The 19,564-nt window shown below is 38.3% G+C and overlaps 3 protein-coding genes across 3 annotated transcripts in view; 2 read left to right on the top strand and 1 right to left on the bottom strand.

Annotated features, from left to right (window-relative positions):
• trip4 (thyroid hormone receptor interactor 4) overlaps positions 1–19,564 on the top strand; it is a 301,289-nt gene that overhangs the window by 145,327 nt on the left and 136,398 nt on the right. The window lies entirely within an intron of this gene.
• Positions 1–19,564, bottom strand: part of LOC306821166 (calmodulin-like protein 4) — a 151,738-nt gene that overhangs the window by 93,271 nt on the left and 38,903 nt on the right. The window lies entirely within an intron of this gene.
• The window catches only part of adamts7 (a disintegrin-like and metallopeptidase (reprolysin type) with thrombospondin type 1 motif, 7), a 56,420-nt gene that overhangs the window by 4,411 nt on the left and 32,445 nt on the right, over positions 1–19,564 (top strand). The window contains exons 2-8 of the mRNA XM_079339562.1: positions 1,343–1,710; positions 5,541–5,724; positions 7,455–7,657; positions 10,624–10,707; positions 11,504–11,628; positions 12,226–12,375; positions 15,369–15,512. Coding sequence (XP_079195688.1) covers positions 1,343–1,710; positions 5,541–5,724; positions 7,455–7,657; positions 10,624–10,707; positions 11,504–11,628; positions 12,226–12,375; positions 15,369–15,512 — 1,258 coding nt within the window. The remainder of the gene's footprint in view (positions 1–1,342; positions 1,711–5,540; positions 5,725–7,454; positions 7,658–10,623; positions 10,708–11,503; positions 11,629–12,225; positions 12,376–15,368; positions 15,513–19,564) is intronic.

The following is a 19,564-nucleotide window of genomic DNA, read 5'->3' as shown; positions in this document are numbered from 1 at the left end:
GAACTGAAGGGAGAGGCTTTGGAGAGGGAGCTGTATAACCTGGAAGAGTTTGAGAAACTAAGTCTTCAGCTCAACCACGTGGTCTCAATCAACATTGTGCTCTCAACACAGCTCAAGGATGATCTTGACAAACGTCTTGAACTCCAAACAGAAACGGCCGTCTGTGAGGAGGAGCACGAGACCAGGTTGTGCCAGCAACAGGAGGAGTCCTGCTCTGATGCCCCTGAAGTCCAACTTCAGGAGGAGTCTGAAAATCCAGAAACAACAAGCGCACCTTCGTGGTTTAAAACATTTAGACACTTCATCGGGTTAAGGAAACCCGAGAAGTGGAAGAAGAAGATGCCCAACTCCACATCCAATCCGCTGACTACACCTTGACCTCCGTGTAGTCCACTGCCCTTCTTCAACCTTCATCCCTTTTCAGTCTCGGTTTATGGGTTTTCTCCGGGTTTCTCCGGTTTCCCCACAGTTTTAGTCAAAGAATAAAGAAAAAGAAGAATATTATCACCAACTCACTGCTTATTTGGATGTCACATTAGCATCTTTTGATCACGGCCAAAACATTGTAAAAGTGGATCTTTCATAAGGGAGACACCCCTTCAATAAAAATGAAATAGAAAACAATGTTGGTACTCTAAACTTTCACTGATGTTCAAATATAAAAAGACAAACATACTTACATACAATAACAGCATGACTGTCATTGTAATAATATTTCTGTAATTTGCATTTAAATTATTTTTATACTTTCTGTTTGTCTCATCTGTTGATCCCTCTTATTTACTTCCCCTAAATGTTGATGTATTTGTTTTTATCCATAAAGCACTTTGTAAACAGTTGTTTTTCAAGGTGCTGTATAAATAAAGTTATTGATGTCGTAGGGCAGATGTGCTCCACAGTCATTTGTAATGCTGTGCCAATAAGTCAGCCACATAGAATAAAGAGCAGACTGCGGGTAATCCCCCCCCCCTTTGGAGGCACATTTTCTTCACCCCTGCTCACAAACAGAGTGCTCAGTCACACCTCCTTTCATGTTGCTGCATCAGCTCTTCTGGATCAATGGATAATATTATAATAGTTTCACAGACTATAGCTGAACAACTAAAAGTTAAAGTGGAAAAAAGAATAGTGGACAAGAAACAGTTTGAGGAGATCCATACTGTACATCTATATTCAAACTAAAAATGACAGATGATATGTGACACACACATGGGTTTGTTTAGAGCGTCCCCAGTTTGTTTATGGCTGTATAACCACATAATTATGGAATTACCCTCTGCTATCCCATGATTTACTAACCCTTCTTGCCATTCATCTTCTCATCCCCCCATGGCGTTGACAGAGAGATTTCTGCAGGATGCTCCTCAGTACGAAGTCGTTCACCCCACTCGAGTGGATGCAAGAGGCCACTTCCTGTCCAACTTCCTGTCTCACCATGTTCGCCGCGTTCAGCGCCGGGAAGCCTCCGAGGGACCGGCGGACCTGGATCGAGTGTTTTACCAGCTGCAGCACGGTGGCAGCAGTTTACACTTTAACCTCACCCTCAACCCAAACCTGCTGGCTCCTGGTTTCCTGACAGAGAGGAGGTACGGTGGCCTGGAGGGGGCAAAGATTAGTCCTCCTGGATCCTCGCAGTGCCATTACTTGGGTGAAGTGTCGGATGAGGGATCTGTTAGAGGAAGGGCTGCAATAAGCGCCTGTGATGGACTGGTGAGTACCTTTTTTAAAAACTTCATTTCATAGGAAGGTCAGGATGTGTCAGCTGTGGCAGATTAAAATAATACTTCTGAACCTTCCTCTTTACTGGTTAGGCAAAAGAGCAAAGTGGTATTCCTGTTAGTGCATTCACAGCAGCTATCAAACTTCAGGCACTGATCTTCCTATTCATTATTTAAACACTGTTGGTTTCAAAATGCAGCCAGGAGTCCATTCTCTGCTTACGCTTTGAGATTATTGGTTTTAGCTTACAAACGTAGCAATGCTAAATGATTTGTTAGAGGATTCAGAGATATTAAACCTGAAACAGACCTATTGAGTTTGTCACACTGCAGTACTGCTCCATATTGGCTTCTATAAATATCTACAATTAACCTGTGCGTTTTAAAGAGAATCCGGATAAAAAGGTCAGCTGTGTAAGTTGTTCCAGACTGTTGCTCGATCCTTGAACCCAACACCATATTTAGATGTTTTCTAATGGTTAAAAGCACTTGCTTGTAAATGCTAAATACCATTTATGATACAGATGTCAAAGTGTTCAGTAACGCAGGGACCTGTTGAAATGAATCCTTTATTTAGCATTTTGAGTATTTGTCGGTAAAAGGGCCATCTGTCAGGGGTCTCTCTTCTACCTTCCATAGCAATGTTAACTTTGCACCTAAATTACCCACAATGCAACCTGAATACTGATGGTAATTTTTGAGATTCTAGTGTTTTATAACAGTGGCAGCATTTCTAGCCTGCAGCTATTAGCCTTAAGCTACCTTCCTTCCCTCCCCATTTGTTTAGTTTTTCAAACTTGTAGCCGTTAGCCATGACCCCCACCCCCTTCAGCTTTCACCAAAGAGTGAGTGAGAGGAACGTACAACCTGCATAGTTTGAGTTATGACTCCAGTAACGTGCTAATGGAAAAACTATTTGAGATTTTGGATCATGCTTTATGAAAGCATCACAAACACCTTTCATTTTAAGTATCACATACATCCTGTACTGCTGAAAGATCACCAGTCTGTGATTAGATGATTGAAGTACAGTGACTTTAAACATCTTAACAATGAGTCGGAAACTCAAACAGAAAGATGTGCAATCATTTTACCATAACGATGCTGAAGCTTTCCTTGGATTCATCTTCGTTACATTTCATTAAAGGGTCGTATGTAAGAACCAGGACAGTGGTAGTTGTTTTCTCAACCTTTGTCAAGGCACAATCTCCTGCTGATTTATCCGGTCTGCTTCAAGGTTATACAGCAGATACAGGTACTCCATTGTGCTCACTTTTATAACACACTTGTGCTCCTCCGATACGGTGGCCTTGTTATTCACAAACAGACGTAACAATGATGCTGCGTTGTGCACCATCCTTCTTCTTTAGCTCACACAGATCTCAAAACAAAGGCTGACTCTTAGAATCTAGTCGAAACGTTGTGATTAATATAAACCTTTTTTTGGGGGGGTTGGCATTTTGCAGGCCTTTATTGGGCTTCTCTGATTCTTAGAAGATGAAATAATTCAAGTTTGCACCAATTTCTGCCATGTTCATGTTGATGAGCAGCGAGAGTCTGAGAGATTAAACTCCTGCTGACCCTGCCTGTTTGCTGTCTTCATACATTAATGTGCAGCTGCATGATTTATTGGGATAATTGGCTTTCGTACAAAGTAACTTTGCCTCAAGGTCCTCTGTAGAGTCTTCTTGTCAACAAACAAAAGCTGTGTTTACATGCGGTTTTACTCTGTGAAACTTGTTGTGTACAGTTGGAATCACAGACATGTCGAATACATTTTCTTTATGAAATATCTTCCTGATTGACTTTGATCTGTAGGAACACCAATAGACTGCAGACTGTATAAAACATGGATGCAGTCTCAGTGGTTGCTGCATGGAGAATGTTCTCAAACTAACTTTCAGTCAAAGTAATCACGGGCAAAGAGCTGGAGCTGAGGTGGGCCTTTGAGCCTTATCACAAACTGCCACAATGAACCTGCCACCAGTTACATTAACCCCGCCCCTAATTGTGCATAACCTTCATCCTTCGTAAATTAAACAAGTTAAAATAAAACATTTCTCCCCATAGGACATTAGCTATATAGACTAAAGGAACTGCACTTTTTGGCACGTCTGCAATGGCTCTATTTTTCAACATCAGAGTTTGCCACTTGGGAACACCTGTGCATCAGACTAATTGTAGCAGGGGCTGTATATTGTGTAACACTGATGAATGGACATCCTTGTGTGTGTGTGCAGGAAATGTACATGAATTAAACCAACTTATAAAAACTGCTCTAAAGTCAACTAGAGATCGAAAATGGTGTTCATTGAGACAAATCCATGTCGAACTCCAAAGCATAAACATTTGAATCTTTTTTCTTTTTTTTTAATCAAATTTTAAAAGAGCAAATGCGACTTGACATGAAAGCTAAGTTGAAAAGGAGTTTTATTTAATAATGAATAGTTAATGCATTACAGACATTCACTTTCTGAAGTCTTAAATCCTCACTGCCACATGGTATCCACATTGATGGTTCTCTGCCAGGCCTGTGCAGCAGCCAACTCTAAAAACAACAAATCTTTACAGACGAGAAGACAAGATACTTTGACAGAGTTTGAGGCCTCTTTGTGTTGTTGTAGATCATTCTTCTTCCCTGCTCTTTCAGGATTTGTTTTTTTTGAAAGAATGATAAGTTCCACAGTCTCTTTGAATATCTGAGTTTCTGTCTCAAGTAAGAGGCTGTTTTATGAGCAGGTGGACTTGATAAAGGAGGCTGTGTGTTTGCACATGTGTGAATTAATGTTCTAAAGGATTAGTGCTTATCTCAGTATGCTTTATCTTTAAAGGCATAATGGGTTTAGAAAAAGTCAATTAAAACAGAATGTGTTATGTGTAATCTTTCTTTTACATTTTTAGTTTTAAGATATAATATTCGTACAATATGGTTAAAAAAACTTTACAGACCTACACATGAGTCACTACCTGACACGTCTTTACTATTTAGTGTTATGCGTCTAGCTATGTATTGGATACATAGATACATGTTCAGACTAACATCTCATACAGGATACATTGCATCCTATATGTCATTTTTGAGCTCACTTCACATTAACATCTGAAAAAATGACACTTGACGCTTTTTGTTCCAGTTGAATCATTTCATGACATTTACTGACAGCTCCTCTCTGAAGCTGCTCTCGCTTTTTTCCCCCTGTCTGTTAAACAGAAGACATACGAGTCTGAATTTCTATTGTTCCTCTTGGCTTTTCCCATGTGGTACTGTGCATATACTGAGGTCTAAGCTGCAGTTAGACCCTGTGACTGTGTGGCAGCTGAAAGGAGAGTTAGTGGGAGCAGAAGATGGTCAGAGATATAGGATGAGGATGGTCACCAGAAAAAAAGATGAGGGAGTTGGCTGCTGGAATTTGGTTTTAGGTCAGTGCCAGCATGGTTTATGGTGCAGTAATTTATGTGACGTGATCCCTCTGTCTTAGTTGTGCCTGTAAAGTCTGTAGCAAGTGCAATATATCAGGCCGTTTAAACTGTAAACACTGGTTTGATATCTGCATGCCTTGCTCGTAATTTTACTGCTCGTCGCCTGAATGTCCTTTAAACATGTGTTGAAGGTACAAAAGGCCAAATGTAATTCCTTGTATAAAACCATCACATCCTGACTAATTACACAAACACAACAAATCCTGCAGGAAATTGTTTTACTTGAATGTCAAGTCTTTACAGACATGTTGAAGCGTCTTCTGTGATGACCTTTATTTAGAGTTCCGAAGCAGAAACCTGACTGTAAGCCCTTGTTTTTTTTTTTTGTTTTTTTTTTATCAGACAGGATTGTTCAAGTTGTCCGATGAAGAGTTTTTTATTCAGCCTCTGGATAAGACAAACACCAAGACCTCAGCGCCTCAGGCTCACGCCATCTACAAACGCCATGTGTCCCCTCCCTCCTTGAGTCCAGGCCCACTCCCCAGCTCAGGGAAACAAGCTGTTAATGGTACCTGTGGAGTCCACAGTAAGTCCTTCTTTTCACACAATATTCCAACATTCCTTTACACTGAGCTTTTAGTCATTTATTTTTCTTGACACTGGTTAATAACATTCAGTTACACAGCTCATCTGAGAATAAATGAGTAGGCTGCATTTATGCGCTGAGGTTTATGGACTGTTTAAACTAAAGTCATTGCAGAATGGAATTAACAAAGTTGGTGACTGTTCAAACGTTGTTGTCCTTGCCATGAGTTGGTCCAGGGGAAATGTTGTGCAGGGGTCAGAAGGATACAATTATTCAAGATGAGACTCTCCTAAATCAGCTACTTAAAATTTAGCGTGAGCTAAACTGACCCTGAAAAAATGTGTTATTCAGGGAATAACATAAAATGAAATCAGAGCACTTTATGTTTTCTTCATAATTTTGTTCTTCAAACTCATTACAAAGAATCCTTCAGACTCGGTGTTCGAGTCTTGTTTTCTTGCGGACACCGGCTGATGCAGAGTACAGAGTATAAGTGCACTTAGTATGAGTCATTAAGAGCTGCATAGAAGGATTGGTAGATGTGTCTGTCTGGTATAGATTATCACAATACCATTGTGCTCCTTAACAAATGTATTGACCTCAACAGATGGGTAACAATATTCAGGCTAACAAAGAATAATGTAAGAGGAAAAAAACACATTGATGCTTTTAAAAACTCTAAAAGGATTGAATGGAATGGAAGAGGCCATAGGGCCCCTGTGTGATTCGAGTGGTCTCTAGATGCTAAGAGGGGTATGTTTTTTTTTTTCTTTCTCCTCATCCGTATGTTATCTAATGATGCAAAAACACTTGAAATAAGACAGGTATAAACAACACACTCATCCTTAGAATAAAGGTTCTTTAGGTAGAACATGGAAGAAGAAAAAATTGATGTCAAAATGTTTCGTCGTCCAGCCTTCTTCAGGAAGATGCAACTTCCTGAAAGGCGTTGAGGAAACTGTTTTTGTAACCATGCTCTACTTAGAAATATTGCATTTTGTCTTTCTAATAAAGACAGGTACCCTGGTATATGCTTGTGCACATACGTTTGATAAAGACTATATTACAAATGCTCAGAACTCCGTTATAATGGATTTTTTCGACCAATGTAATGAAAAATTAAGACCACTGATAATGTTCCAAGAACCAACAAATCCTTTGAGTCAAGATGTTGAGCCTACTGAGAAAACAAGTTGAAAATGTTGATTAAAAAAACACTATCTATTTATACTTTAATATTGTAATATCTATTTTTATAAACATCTGTAGTTCCATTTCTGTGAAATCAATCTCAGATTTTACCAACTTGAGATCAATAAAGTACATCTATCTAACTATATTTCAGTCTGTCTGAGCTACATGTCAGAGCTGCCTGATGGGTATGTGTGTCCAAACAGATGAAATATGAAATATTTGACCACACTGACCTGATAAGCCCCTTTTTATGTCATCTTCTAATCTTAGCACAAATGGTCTTTGATGGCAAAATAAATAAAAATCTAATCACTATCATTATTATAAAATGATGACAGTCATTGGACGAGGAACAGTATTATCACAAGCACTCAAAGACTGGTACAGAACTTGATGTGATACATTTAAATTATCACAAGGTAAAGACCTCGGTGCAAGAAAAAAGGGCAGAACACAAAAGTGTGTTTGGCGATTTGAAAGTCAAACTTTGAGTTGCCACATGTTGAGCATCTCATGCATCGAAATACCCTTTTCAGCTTATTCGGATCAAAGTGTTGAAGACATTGAGAGAGAGCGGGAGCGATGGGAGCATCGTCAGCAGAGAAGAAGAAAGAGAATTCGCCAACGGTCCGTCAGCAAAGAGAAGTGGGTGGAAACACTGGTGGTGGCTGACCCGAAAATGGTGGAGCATCATGGGAGCAAAGCTGTGGAGAGTTACATCCTCGCTGTCATGAACATTGTAAGTGTTCAACGTTTACAATAATATTTCCATGAATCCTCATCTAATCCAGCAATTTTATTTTTCAAACAGACGAACAAATCTGAGTGTGATTTCGCTGGAAGTGTAGAGCATCATGCTACTAATGTTTGTTTAGCTCTGTAGATTTTCTCTAGTTTTAATATTTTACTTATATAATAACAAACTTAATCTTAATTTATAGTGTTACCTGTAAGATAAAATAATAGTTTTATAGATTCAAACTTTTTTTTAAGCATAATATTAAAAACCTAAACCATGTTTGATCCTCTCCCAAAGATGTTTTGAATGATGCAGCTTTTCCCATCCTTGTGTTAAGTAGCACTGACTGAATGGATGAAGATAAGACTCCCCAGACTCCCTTGTTTTTACTACCTCCCAGATAGAGGTTAAGTAAACTGACTTCTTGTCTGTTATTAATTAACACATAACACTGTGTTCGTCCAACATATACTTATGTCTGCAAGCATCTGAAAGGTCCATCAAAAGACCAAATATTGGGAGAAGGAATTCACTGACAGAGAAGCTCTGAGATGAACTGACTTACCCAACAATAATACACAAGGGAAGCAGCTATTATTCCACACATCCTCTCATGCTCCTTTTGTGGAGTCCTTTACACTCTGGGCTTTGAACTTGAAAGCCCAAAATGTTTAAGTTTTGTAAAAACAATCTTACAAAGCATCAAGGGAAACAACCTCTAAACCCTTGTCCAAACAATAAGTAATGGAACCATCTTCCTCAGCCAGCAGCTGTTCCATTGTCTCAATTCGAACGCTGTCTTTAAGACGTCAACTTCATAAGAGGTCATATTTTTATATTCTGAGATATTGTTTTCAGCCAGTGGTTTTACACACACACGCACGCACGCACGCACGCACGCACGCGCGCACACACACACACACACACACACGCGCACACACACACACACACACACACACACTCAGCCAATCTCAGAAGCCTATGCATAAAAATAGATTGCAACTTCCTTTCACATGGTGATCTTATGGTTAGTTGTCCCTTTTTTCTTTGGGGTATTTATAATAACTACATGCTTAAAAAACAAACAGGATATACAAGAAAAAGAAAAGCTTGTGTAAAAAATATTTTTTTATCCTCAAACACGAGTATGTGTACTGTAGATATACAGCATGGAGCTTGAGAGGAAACAGTAAATCAAAAGTAATGTGTTGCAGAAAATGAGCTTTAAATAGTTGTAGCTCTATTTTTATTAACAAGGCAAACATTTAAAGAATTGATTAATTGCATATTTATTGTTCCTGATAGACCTAAAAAAAATGTTACTGAGTTCACTCAGCCCAACGATGTTCCAAACAAATATCTGTGAATCAGCACTTCTGTGAGAGAAAACGGCAACGGACGAAGTTTGTATAAATGAGGTCTTAAATCAGACAACTTAGAAAATGATAAATATGTAGAGGTTTCGCCAAGTAGTAAGAAAAATGAGTGGAAGCTTAAGGGTACTGGGTACTCATGATTTGTAGGTGAGGAGGAGGATTTATTTGTGATGCAAAACTTGACCAGGAGCCAGTGAAGGAGGATGTGTGTTGTGTGTGTGTATTGTGTGTCTGCCACGGTGTCTATGATTTATGGTGAGAGTCTGGAGATGTTTTTGAGATGGTAGAAAACAGATTTGTTGATGGATTGGATTTGTGACTCTGAGTGAGAGGGTTGGAGTCCTGATCGACACCCAGGTTTCAGACTTAGAGGCAAAGATCTCCAACCTTCCAAAGCCCACTTTCAAAGCCACAAGTCTGAGCTCTGTTTAGTTACTGTTCAGTTTAAGAGATGACACCCTTATTTATTTATTTTTGTTGGCAGTCAATGAGTGACGGAGGGGGATGGTTTAGTCCTGAGGTACAGCTGGGCGTCGTCAGCCTACTATGGAAGATATGCTCGAGATGATTTGACCAAGGAGAAGTTTATAGATGGTAAATACAAGGGTACCGAGTACAGAGCCTTGGGGGACGCCTTGCTGGACTGGGACTGGGTTGGAACTGGAATATCAGGTTTTCTGTTAGATTTGAATTCACTAAACTCATTAACAACTCTTTTTGATACCTGCATCAAGCAAGCTTCAGCTCAACATTGAAATACTTGCGTTTAAATGTAGATGGAAGAAAGAGGCTCATGTTTTTTGAAGCATGCGTAATTAATAAATTCTTCTTATACTAAGTGAATAATAGTGTTTAATGGAGCTTATTAAAAGTGATACTTTTTGGTCCTCCTCATGAAATAGGAGGAGGGAGGGATTTATTTATCAGTGTGTCAAAGCAAGAACAATCAAATATGTTTTTTCTTTTTAAACTGTATGATTGAATAAAACATTGCAATCAGAAATGTTTAATGCATCATGTCTCATCCCCATGGGACCTGTACTTTTGGAAAGGACTTCACCCGAATTCCAATTTTTTAGGTCGTTTTCTACCCTTTTTTTTCCACACAAGTCTGATAAAGTGTTGAATGAAATGCTCTTGAAGCTTTGATAATAAAATGTCATGGTAATGGATGAAATACTAAATGTGTCATCTGGTTTGCCATTTCTATGTTTATTAACCTCCGAATGATTTGATGTCAGAGCTGACTGGCATTGCTTCAACACAAAAGTCTCTCTTTTGAAATAGAAGGACAAAGACACCGAGTCTGAAAGTAAAGATGTGGAAGTTGTTGAATACATTTCTTTCTTTTAAGTCTGTTGTGGATACTTTTTCTGATATATTCAAAGGATAATAAATGAAGGTCACTTGCTATTTCTGGGTCATTCATCAGTGAAAGAAAATTACCTGGAGGAAAGTGAACATCAGCACCTATAAACTGTATTAACACCTCATTTGAATGATTAAATCAACTGTATCTTGTTTGTTGTTTATCACCGTAGGTAGAGACCATATTAACTTTAAATATTAAATGGATTGTTTTTGTTCTAGGTGGCGAGTCTGTTCAGTGATGCCAGTATTGGAAACGCAATCAACATTGTGGTTGTTCGACTCATCCTGCTGGAGAAGGACGAGGTAAAAATGTCTCTGGACTCTCTCAAGACAAAAACTGTACTCCTCAAATTTATACATATTTGGCTGAGACATGTTAATTACATTAACTTTTGGGTATTTTGCAGCTAAATCATTTTATATCATTATGGATATATTATCATTAAACTACTTTTGATTTTTGATTTCCAACTTTCTGTTGAGCAAGTGGAAAAAACGTGTTTATAAGGAGCTATTTGTTTGCATTATCACATCCAGTGACACTGAAAGGGAAAATGTGCGACTTCTTACACATCAAGTATACCCTATGTAAATGTCTCTCTGATCCATGACTGCCGACAATGATTGAAAAAAGTGAGTTCCGCTGACTGACTTGTTGTCAGAGCTGAATTTACATGGATGGGGCAGCCGACTCCTCCCCTTGCGTATAAAGCTGTGTTGATGGAGGGCTAAAGAAAATAAGAATAGCAGACTCACTGCTTATATAGACAAGCAAGCATTTCTAGATCACAGCCATTCTCTGTCAATTTACATGAAACTACAAGTTGAATTTCCCTCGGGATCAATAAAGTATCTATCTATCTATCTATCTAACTGAAGTGGGTTAACATAAGCTATTGGATGAAAAAGTTGTAGATTCTTTTTAAATGGTTTGCAAAAAAAAACTGTTCTTCAATGTATAATCAGCGATGACTTAAAGGCAGCCATGACTTTGCCTGACATGACATTTTCCATCAAATATCCCCTGTGTTTTAATTTGGATGTATGCATGTGTTTTAAGTTTTGGTGAACTGTTTTCTTTCCACCATCTTGTTTGTAGGATGACCTGAAGATCACACACCATGCGGATAACAGCTTGAACAGCTTCTGCAAGTGGCAGAAGAAACTCAACATGAAAGGAGACGAACAGGCGCTGCACCATGACGTGGCTGTTCTCCTCACCAGGTGAATAAAAAGTCTTTTTTTGTAAAGCTGCTATTAGTCACCCTCTCTCCCCCCCCCTCCCCCCAGAAAGAAAAAAGATATCTCATAGTTTTAGGTTTTCTTCTTGTTTATGCAAAGACAATCAAATTTTAAGACTTTGTTTAGAGGTATGTCACAATAAAAGAACTATTTATGTATGGTCCACAGTATAAATCGACTGCAGGTATTGCTATTTTTAGGTCAATCTTCAAACACCACTGTATACCAAGCTCTGTTCTATAATGCATTTACTTCATGTGCCATCTAAAATTCTGCAGCTTTCTTTCTTATAGCATTCAGATTGGACGTCTTTTATCCTCTTTCCTCCTCTGTTTTTGTCTCCTTTCTCTTCTCCCCTCAGCAGAAAGACCCCGGGAATTAACTAGACTGCCCTAGCAACCCTCTGCCCTCTTAGTAATGGTTTATTCTTCTTCTTCCCTTTCTATTGCTCCCCCCCCCCCCCCCCCCCCCCCCCCCCACACACACACACACACACACACTTCTACCTTTACATTTTATCGGTTCTCCATCTAGCTAGTCTTTTTGCTGATCTTGTTGCCATGTGTTCTCTGTTGACAGGAAGGACATCTGTGCGTCCCTCAACATGCCCTGTGAGACTCTGGGTTTGTCCCATGTAGCGGGGATGTGTCAGTCACATCGCAGCTGCAGCATTAGTGAGGACACCGGCCTCCCTTTGGCCTACACTGTAGCCCACGAGCTCGGTCACAAGTAAGGACACACTTACACATTTTTATTTATGGTCACATTTTCAGATAATCAGGAGTAAACCCTGAGATTACTAAAGTTGCAGCCTTTAACTTCAACTGGTAAACCTCAATACAGCTGTATGTGTTGTGTGCTTACTAACTCAAGCCTCCCTCTTAAAAGACTGACTGTGCTAAGTTGTCAAACAGTATGTCCTTGATTTGGGACCAGACAAAACAAAACCTTTTTCATTCTTACAAAGAAAGTGTCTTTTTTTTCCTGAATGAATTGCCAGTGTATCTTATTCAGCTTACTTATTAGAGATGAAATAGCTCAGTTGGGAGAGCTGAAGATCTAAAGGTCCCTGGTTCGATCCCGGGTTTCGGTAACGATTGCAAAGTTGTATGTGTGCACTTTGCCTTGCTTGTGAGAACTACTCGCCAGTTTCTTGATTTTCCCTCGGGATCAATAAAGTATCTATCTATTTAGCATGAAAGACTTCAAGGCCAGGTTACTCCAAAGCCAGTCTGATTGTTAAGAAATAACTGTATCTGACTTTAAAGCAGGAGAGCGCGGATGAATCGATCTGTTAAACAGAATTGTTCAGAGCCGTTTTGATATGATGCATGTGGAGAAATCTTTACAGGATAGAATTCAAGCATGATTGTTCATGATTATACTGTTGGATTGGATTTTAAATAACTTCACAGCGGACAATGGACAGTTTTTTTTGTATTCTTTTTTTGTATTGTATTTTTTCACTTTTTATCAGTTTATTCTGTCTACTATTTCAGTGACTTTTTTTTTTATCTCTGTCGGTGTGAAAATCCATCACAGCCAAAGTGGGAATGCAGTTATTTCTGTAAACAGAAGAAAAACTTTATATCTCAGAGTGAAATTTATCACGTTGCCTATCAAGATCAAATTATATTAATTTTTTAATTTGCAGTAATGCTTTAGTTTTATCTAAGAACTCCCCTCAAAGGTGTTTGCATGGGCTTCTTGTAATTAGCAGATAGTCTTTTTTATCTTTTAATAACTAACTCGAGAATTAGTGCTTGTGTGATGTTGTTTTTAGACCTATTAATCAAAGGGGGGAAATGGTATTTCAATTAACAGAAACAGAAATGCTTTCTCAGAAAGGAACAGATACAATATTCCAAAAGTAACTCAGTGATGAGGCAAATTAAGCATTCAATCTTCACTGACATTTTATTCAAGTTATAGTATAAAGGAATGAGGGTGAAGTACTGAAAAGTGAATTTTAAAACAAATCAGCAATTGTCATGCTTGTTATCCTCATCAGTAGGGTAAGAAGGGTTCATAAAGAGAGCAATTGTTTTGTCACATCGATCTGTCGTGTCATTTCGATGTTCTGTATCCACCACGATGTGAAGTTATCTCAAGCGTTTTCCCAGCAGATTGCACTTGGCAAAAAGTGAAAGAGCCCTTCAACACTCCCATCTGTTTCAGAGCTCATCAATTATTAATGTCGGTCAGGACCTCAAGACAATTTCAACCAAAATCTTAAAAAGTGGATCTGGAGGAAATTACCAACACTGCTTTTCAGACAAATAAAAGTAGGATTTTTGCAAAGAGACATTTGGTTTTTTTTTTTAGTTTGTCCTTGAATGTTTTTGAATAAAGAATAACACAAACTGTAAAAATCACATGTAAAGGCCTCAAAAAGTCGAACCATCGACTGATGGATTTACTAAACTTTGTCAGTTATGTCAGGCGCTTATACACCTTCAATCCAATTTCTATCAACGCAACGTTTGCAATTATAATAACATTCTCCTCAGACTATCTCAACTGGAAATCAATCAATAAAACATAGCATGGTTATGTATAGCTATATTGCTGTCATGGCCCTTCAAAAGTTATTCTACAGCCTGTGTCTTTGTGCGGATGGATGGCAGCTCGCTCTTTCTGACACTTTATGTTCAGGGTTCTTTCAACGATAGCTTATTGCATGAACATGAGCTGCAATGACAGGAGTCTCTTGTGTATATAGGCTTCCATAACAGTCCTCCCTTTAAAAGAAAAACAAACATTTCCCCATGCAACCACGTTTTTTTTATGATGTGCTTGTTTATCTTGACATTATCATTACTCCTGTCAGTCTATAATGTATGTGCTGCCACTGACAAGAACAGATGACAATGTTTTTCATTCTTTTTATGGCAATGACATTAAAGATCTATTCTGTGTCAAACGTTGTATTGTAAATGGACTCATTGATTCAGTAAATAAAGCAAGTGTGTTTTTTTACACTGTGAAACAAACTTTGACTGAGCATAGAGTTCAAATTTCAAGTTATTTTATCAGGTGTAACCTTTTTTTTTTTATCAATAAGCACATTAATTAGTAGATATGATAACCTTAAACTGTTGTGGATATTACAGAAATCACATGAATGTAACTTACTTAGGTCTAAGTTTAAAGTGTAAGATTAGTTTGTGCATCTCTCCTTTCAACCTCTAATTTATCAGTTTCTTTTTGAAAAAAGCCAAATCATATTCAGACATGATATACAAACTCTTATTTTGTTTGTGCAAGCATTGTTTTCTAAATGGGGGACAGAATTTATTTCATTTCTTTCTTTTGAAAAAAAATCTATGATTAAAACCACTGTTCATTAAATCACGAGGCATTTAGCTGCCTTGTGTTTTCCCCTGCAACTGTTATCCTGCCTGCTGAGCATTTGAAGTGTGTCATGTATTATTAAATCCATCGTTTTAGGCTGTAAGCTGTGTGTAATTAGCAGGGATTTGCTCATGTGATTGACAGCGTTGACTTTGTTTACCTTTATCGCTGCTGTACACAGGTTTCCTTCATATCCTAGCTCAACACTGCTGCACACACATCAAACTACAATAATTGAAATACTTTCTTCTAAGAAGCTACAGCAGTACATGCTGTACATATGAATGCATTTTTTGTTCACTTTTAACCATGCTGTGCCCACTCACTTTCATCTCTCTCTCTGTGTGGGATGTGCTTTTATGTCGCAGCTTTGGGATTCAGCATGATGGCAACGGTAATGACTGTGAACCCATTGGGAAACGACCTTTCGTCATGTCTCCACAGCTCCTGTATGGCACCTCACTGCCCAGGTGGTCACGCTGCAGCCGCCAGTACATCACCCGCTTTCTTGAGTGAGTGCCACACATGATGCATGCCAACACCGCTTTCTGTTTTTTAGATTCAAGGCAATGCTTCTACAACTTTTAAATGAAATGATTCAAAGAAAAAAGAATGTGTCCTTGACTCAAAAATGTTTTAGTTTGAGGCACTCTGTGGATCAGGATACACGTGGTCATGAATCACGAGAAGAACTCCAAGGCACTCTTTTCTTACATAACAAAAATGCCTTCATCTCGCAGTTTGTCATGTAGACCTAACACAAAACATGTTTTATCAGAAGCATGTTAGGTCCCAAGTAATTTTTCTCATAACAAGGAATTTGTCCTGACAAACTGTTGTGTAACACTTACACACATGTTACATAGTAACAGGAAGAAAAGTGACCAAAGGAAGCACTGTAAGGAAAGAGTACTGACAAATCAAGACAACAAAACAAAGCCTGTTTTTAAATGCAGCGGATGGTCATCATAGTGCAAGAATGTAAAAAAGTTCACATTACTGTATCTTTTTGTCTGCAAAAAAAAATCATGAGGTGTGTTTTACATTGCTTGCACGCTTGAAGAAAACTCCTGAAAAACTCAGTGAAGCTGTATATCTGTACGCAAACAGCCTTGTCTCGAGTATTTTTTCCACAGTGAGCTCATGTGAGAACGCTGCAGGACATTCTCGAGAGAATTCCCCTCCAGCCAATGGGAGGGGGGAAGCAGCCACATTAGATTTAACTGTTTTGATTTGACGTAATGGGAGCATGTTGAGAAAAAGCGAATAAGAAAAAAAAAAATCATTTCTCATTAAAGTGTCATTCATCTTAAACAGCTTTAGTAGTTTTCATGCCTTTATCACTTACTCAACTGATGCCTCTGTTAGATGAAAACACTACATCTGAATATTTGTCTATATCTATCTGCAGCGCAGCGTGTGAGCGTCTGTCATCAATTCAGTCAGCTGCTGCTGTCAAAGCCGTGCACTGTGTTTCTGAATTCAACATGTGTGTTGAATGTCTGGAATAGTTCACTATAGTTGCCCCAGTTTCTCAGCTCCAAGCATCTGGAATCCATTTAGTGGGTGTTCAGCTCCTCGACAGCATTGTATCTTCTTGACGAAGGGCCGAAGGGCAGCATTTACACTGGTGGCAGTTCCCTTCACAAAGGCTACTGGATTGTGTGTTTGTGTGTGTGTAAGTGTGTGTGTCGCCTTGATACTATCTGATAGATATTAAAGTGGTTATTTTTACTTAGAAATAGACAATTTTAACAAAAAAATATCTGTATACTGTCCTTAAAACAATAACCTTCAATTGAATAAACCTAATTATCCTGGCACGTGTTGGATATAAAATATGCTAATACCAATAATCACGTCAGTCATATTGTCTCTTGGCTACTTTCTCAACTCTTATAGCTAACAGTTGTGGGTCCAAGTCAAACATTTTGGGCAGTATTTGACTTATTGTCATTAAATGTAGCTCAGTAGCGGCTCCCCTTACTGTTCTCGGTGTTAAAGGCTAGTGCAATACGCAGTTGAAGTCATGATCATTTGCTAAAGAAGGATGTAAAACATGTTAAACATCAGCATGTCTGCATTGCCATTTTTGGCATTGAACAGAAGGAAATCCTCAACAAGGCTGGGGACTTCTAGTCTTGTGTCCTGGAGCTTTATTATTTCTAATTATATATTATATACATTTATATTTATGAAGATTGTACAGCTTATTTGTCTTCAGGAGTCCCACATTAAACAAAAAGCTTGACTCTAGAGAAGCTCAAGCTCATCAGTTTGTGGTCAGAAATAATTTGTCACGTATTAAGGTTAAAATAAATTGAATTTAATTTAGAAGAGATAACATTTTTAAGTAAAGCCTCCTCTCAGCAGGTATGTCTCTTTATTATTCTGCTGCATCTGTTGACCTCCACCTACAGCCAGTCAATCCAAAACCACTGAATCTGCTCTGATCATTTTCTTCACAAGAGACTTGACTGCTGATATTTATCTCCCCATCTCTGTCTTCTAAATGCCGGCGCTGCAATCCACTTCCTCTGTTTTACATCATTCCCTGACCGCTGGACAAGGCGTCTATTGTGCTTTAGCTGTCCGACAGGCCTCTGTGGCTCACGCTGCCTCAGAAGGTTTTCTCTGAAGGTGTTATTTTATGTGGAATGTAGAAGGTCATCCAGCTAAGTGGTTAAAATATTATCACATAGATGAAACACCTAAACAACCTGATCACTCTTTCATGTCAAGAGGGAAATTCTGGTGAGGCTACAGAGGCGGAGTTGGAGAAAAAAAAAAAGTACTCGAATTTGTGCTAAACGCTACATTATAGCATTATACTGGAGATACAGTTTAACATGGAATGATCTCAATTCATACATTGACGGTAAGTTTGCTTTGAGGTTAAAGGATTCTGGAAACAGTCAATTCATATGCTGAAACTTTTCCAGGAAAGCTGGCTACAACAAAGGCTGGAGGAACTGAATTTAGACCTCAGCTGCTTTTCACTGCAGAGGCACTCATGGAGAACATTTTAATTGCTGCTGTTCTGTAGTCGGGAGGTGACCTCAGATCAGTGATTTTGTTGTTGAGTTTGAAACAATCATCCTGTGAGTCATTTGAACTGATGTGTTTGTTATAGCAGTTGTAAATGTCACACACAGGGGTTAAACATTTGAACATGACTAAATGTAACAGACAGTGTAACGTTTAAAAAGTTAAAAGAAATGTTATAATTATACACCAGATTCACATTTCGAAGACTTTGCTCAACATTTAATAATGTGTGAATTAAACATCACAAACTAAACTACGTCTACTTGCTATGTCATAGCTATAATGGAGGAATTTGCTCTTTGTCTTTGTCACAATAAGCAAACACTGAGTAAAGAGCAACACATGACTGCAGTTTGCATCATTTCTGCAGATTTTTCGACTCGTCTTCACTGTTTGGCTCACTCTAACTGTTGTTTTTAATAAACCCACAGTACTGTACCTTTCCATAACCAAGCAGCAAACAGACAGATAGCAACTAACTTCCCAAAACTTTAGGACGACTGACATGTATTTTCAACATGTGCTTTTCCAACACTTGTATTTATCCTTATCTGCTCTGTATGACGATCTAACTGTGATCTAATGATCTAATTCTACAGATTGTTGTTCTGCCTCTAAAAGGCAAAGCCAGGTAACAGAAAAAACCAGCACAGGCTGTAGTAGATTTCCAATGTTTGTATACTTCTACATGGACAAGTTATTACATTGCTCATTTTGTATGCATAGTTCTTTTTAATCCAATTCCTTTTTTTACCACAGTAAACACATAAGGTAAACATCCTGTGCAAAATATTTACATCTTGTTACAGTAACAGCTGCAAAGCCCTTATTTATCTTGTCTGTTTGTTTTTTTTTGCAGTTTCTCGTCGCAGTATGGTTTGCTGTCATTATTGTGTGACTGTAGCAGAGTTATTCAATCGTAGCCGCATCACTGCCAGACCTTATATTGATAGTGCTATCTCTATGTTAATTTTTAGCAAAATCCATCTGCATGTTGAGGTTTTTCTCCATTATATCTGTACCTGTTTTCCCCCTCAGGTTTTCAGGGTAGAAATAAATTGGAAATTGGCAGCTCTTCACACGTCAGCTTCGCTCAGATTCATTTAACCGAAATTTTCCTTTTTATAAAAAAAAAACTGACATAGTAATTATGTCTGATCATGTGTCTTCATTGTCACTGAGGACTGTCAATTTCATTGAATATATTGTATTTTAACCACTTTCCTCATTTCAACACTGTACATGACGCTTTGTGACAAGTTGGACGCATACAATTCAGTATGGTTACAAATGCAATTGAAAATCATATCATGAAGAATGCATGTATTACATGTTAAAAGGCTCACTGTAATCTCATCAAAACTCAATTTATTGAGATGTAGACAGCAGAATGAAACAAAGTATTAATCTGTTGGTCAAAGATTGAATTTTTGTGTAGAAGAACGTCAATATTTTACATTTTGAGACATTTGAAAACAGGAGATAAAAGCAACTCTCTAAGTTTATTGTTTTTTCT

This window comes from Symphodus melops (genome assembly GCF_947650265.1).
Source record: "Symphodus melops genome assembly, chromosome: 3".
Classification (NCBI taxonomy): domain Eukaryota; kingdom Metazoa; phylum Chordata; class Actinopteri; order Labriformes; family Labridae; genus Symphodus; species Symphodus melops.
Note: the sequence above shows the minus strand (reverse complement) of the source record. Positions and strands in the feature narration are given on the sequence as shown.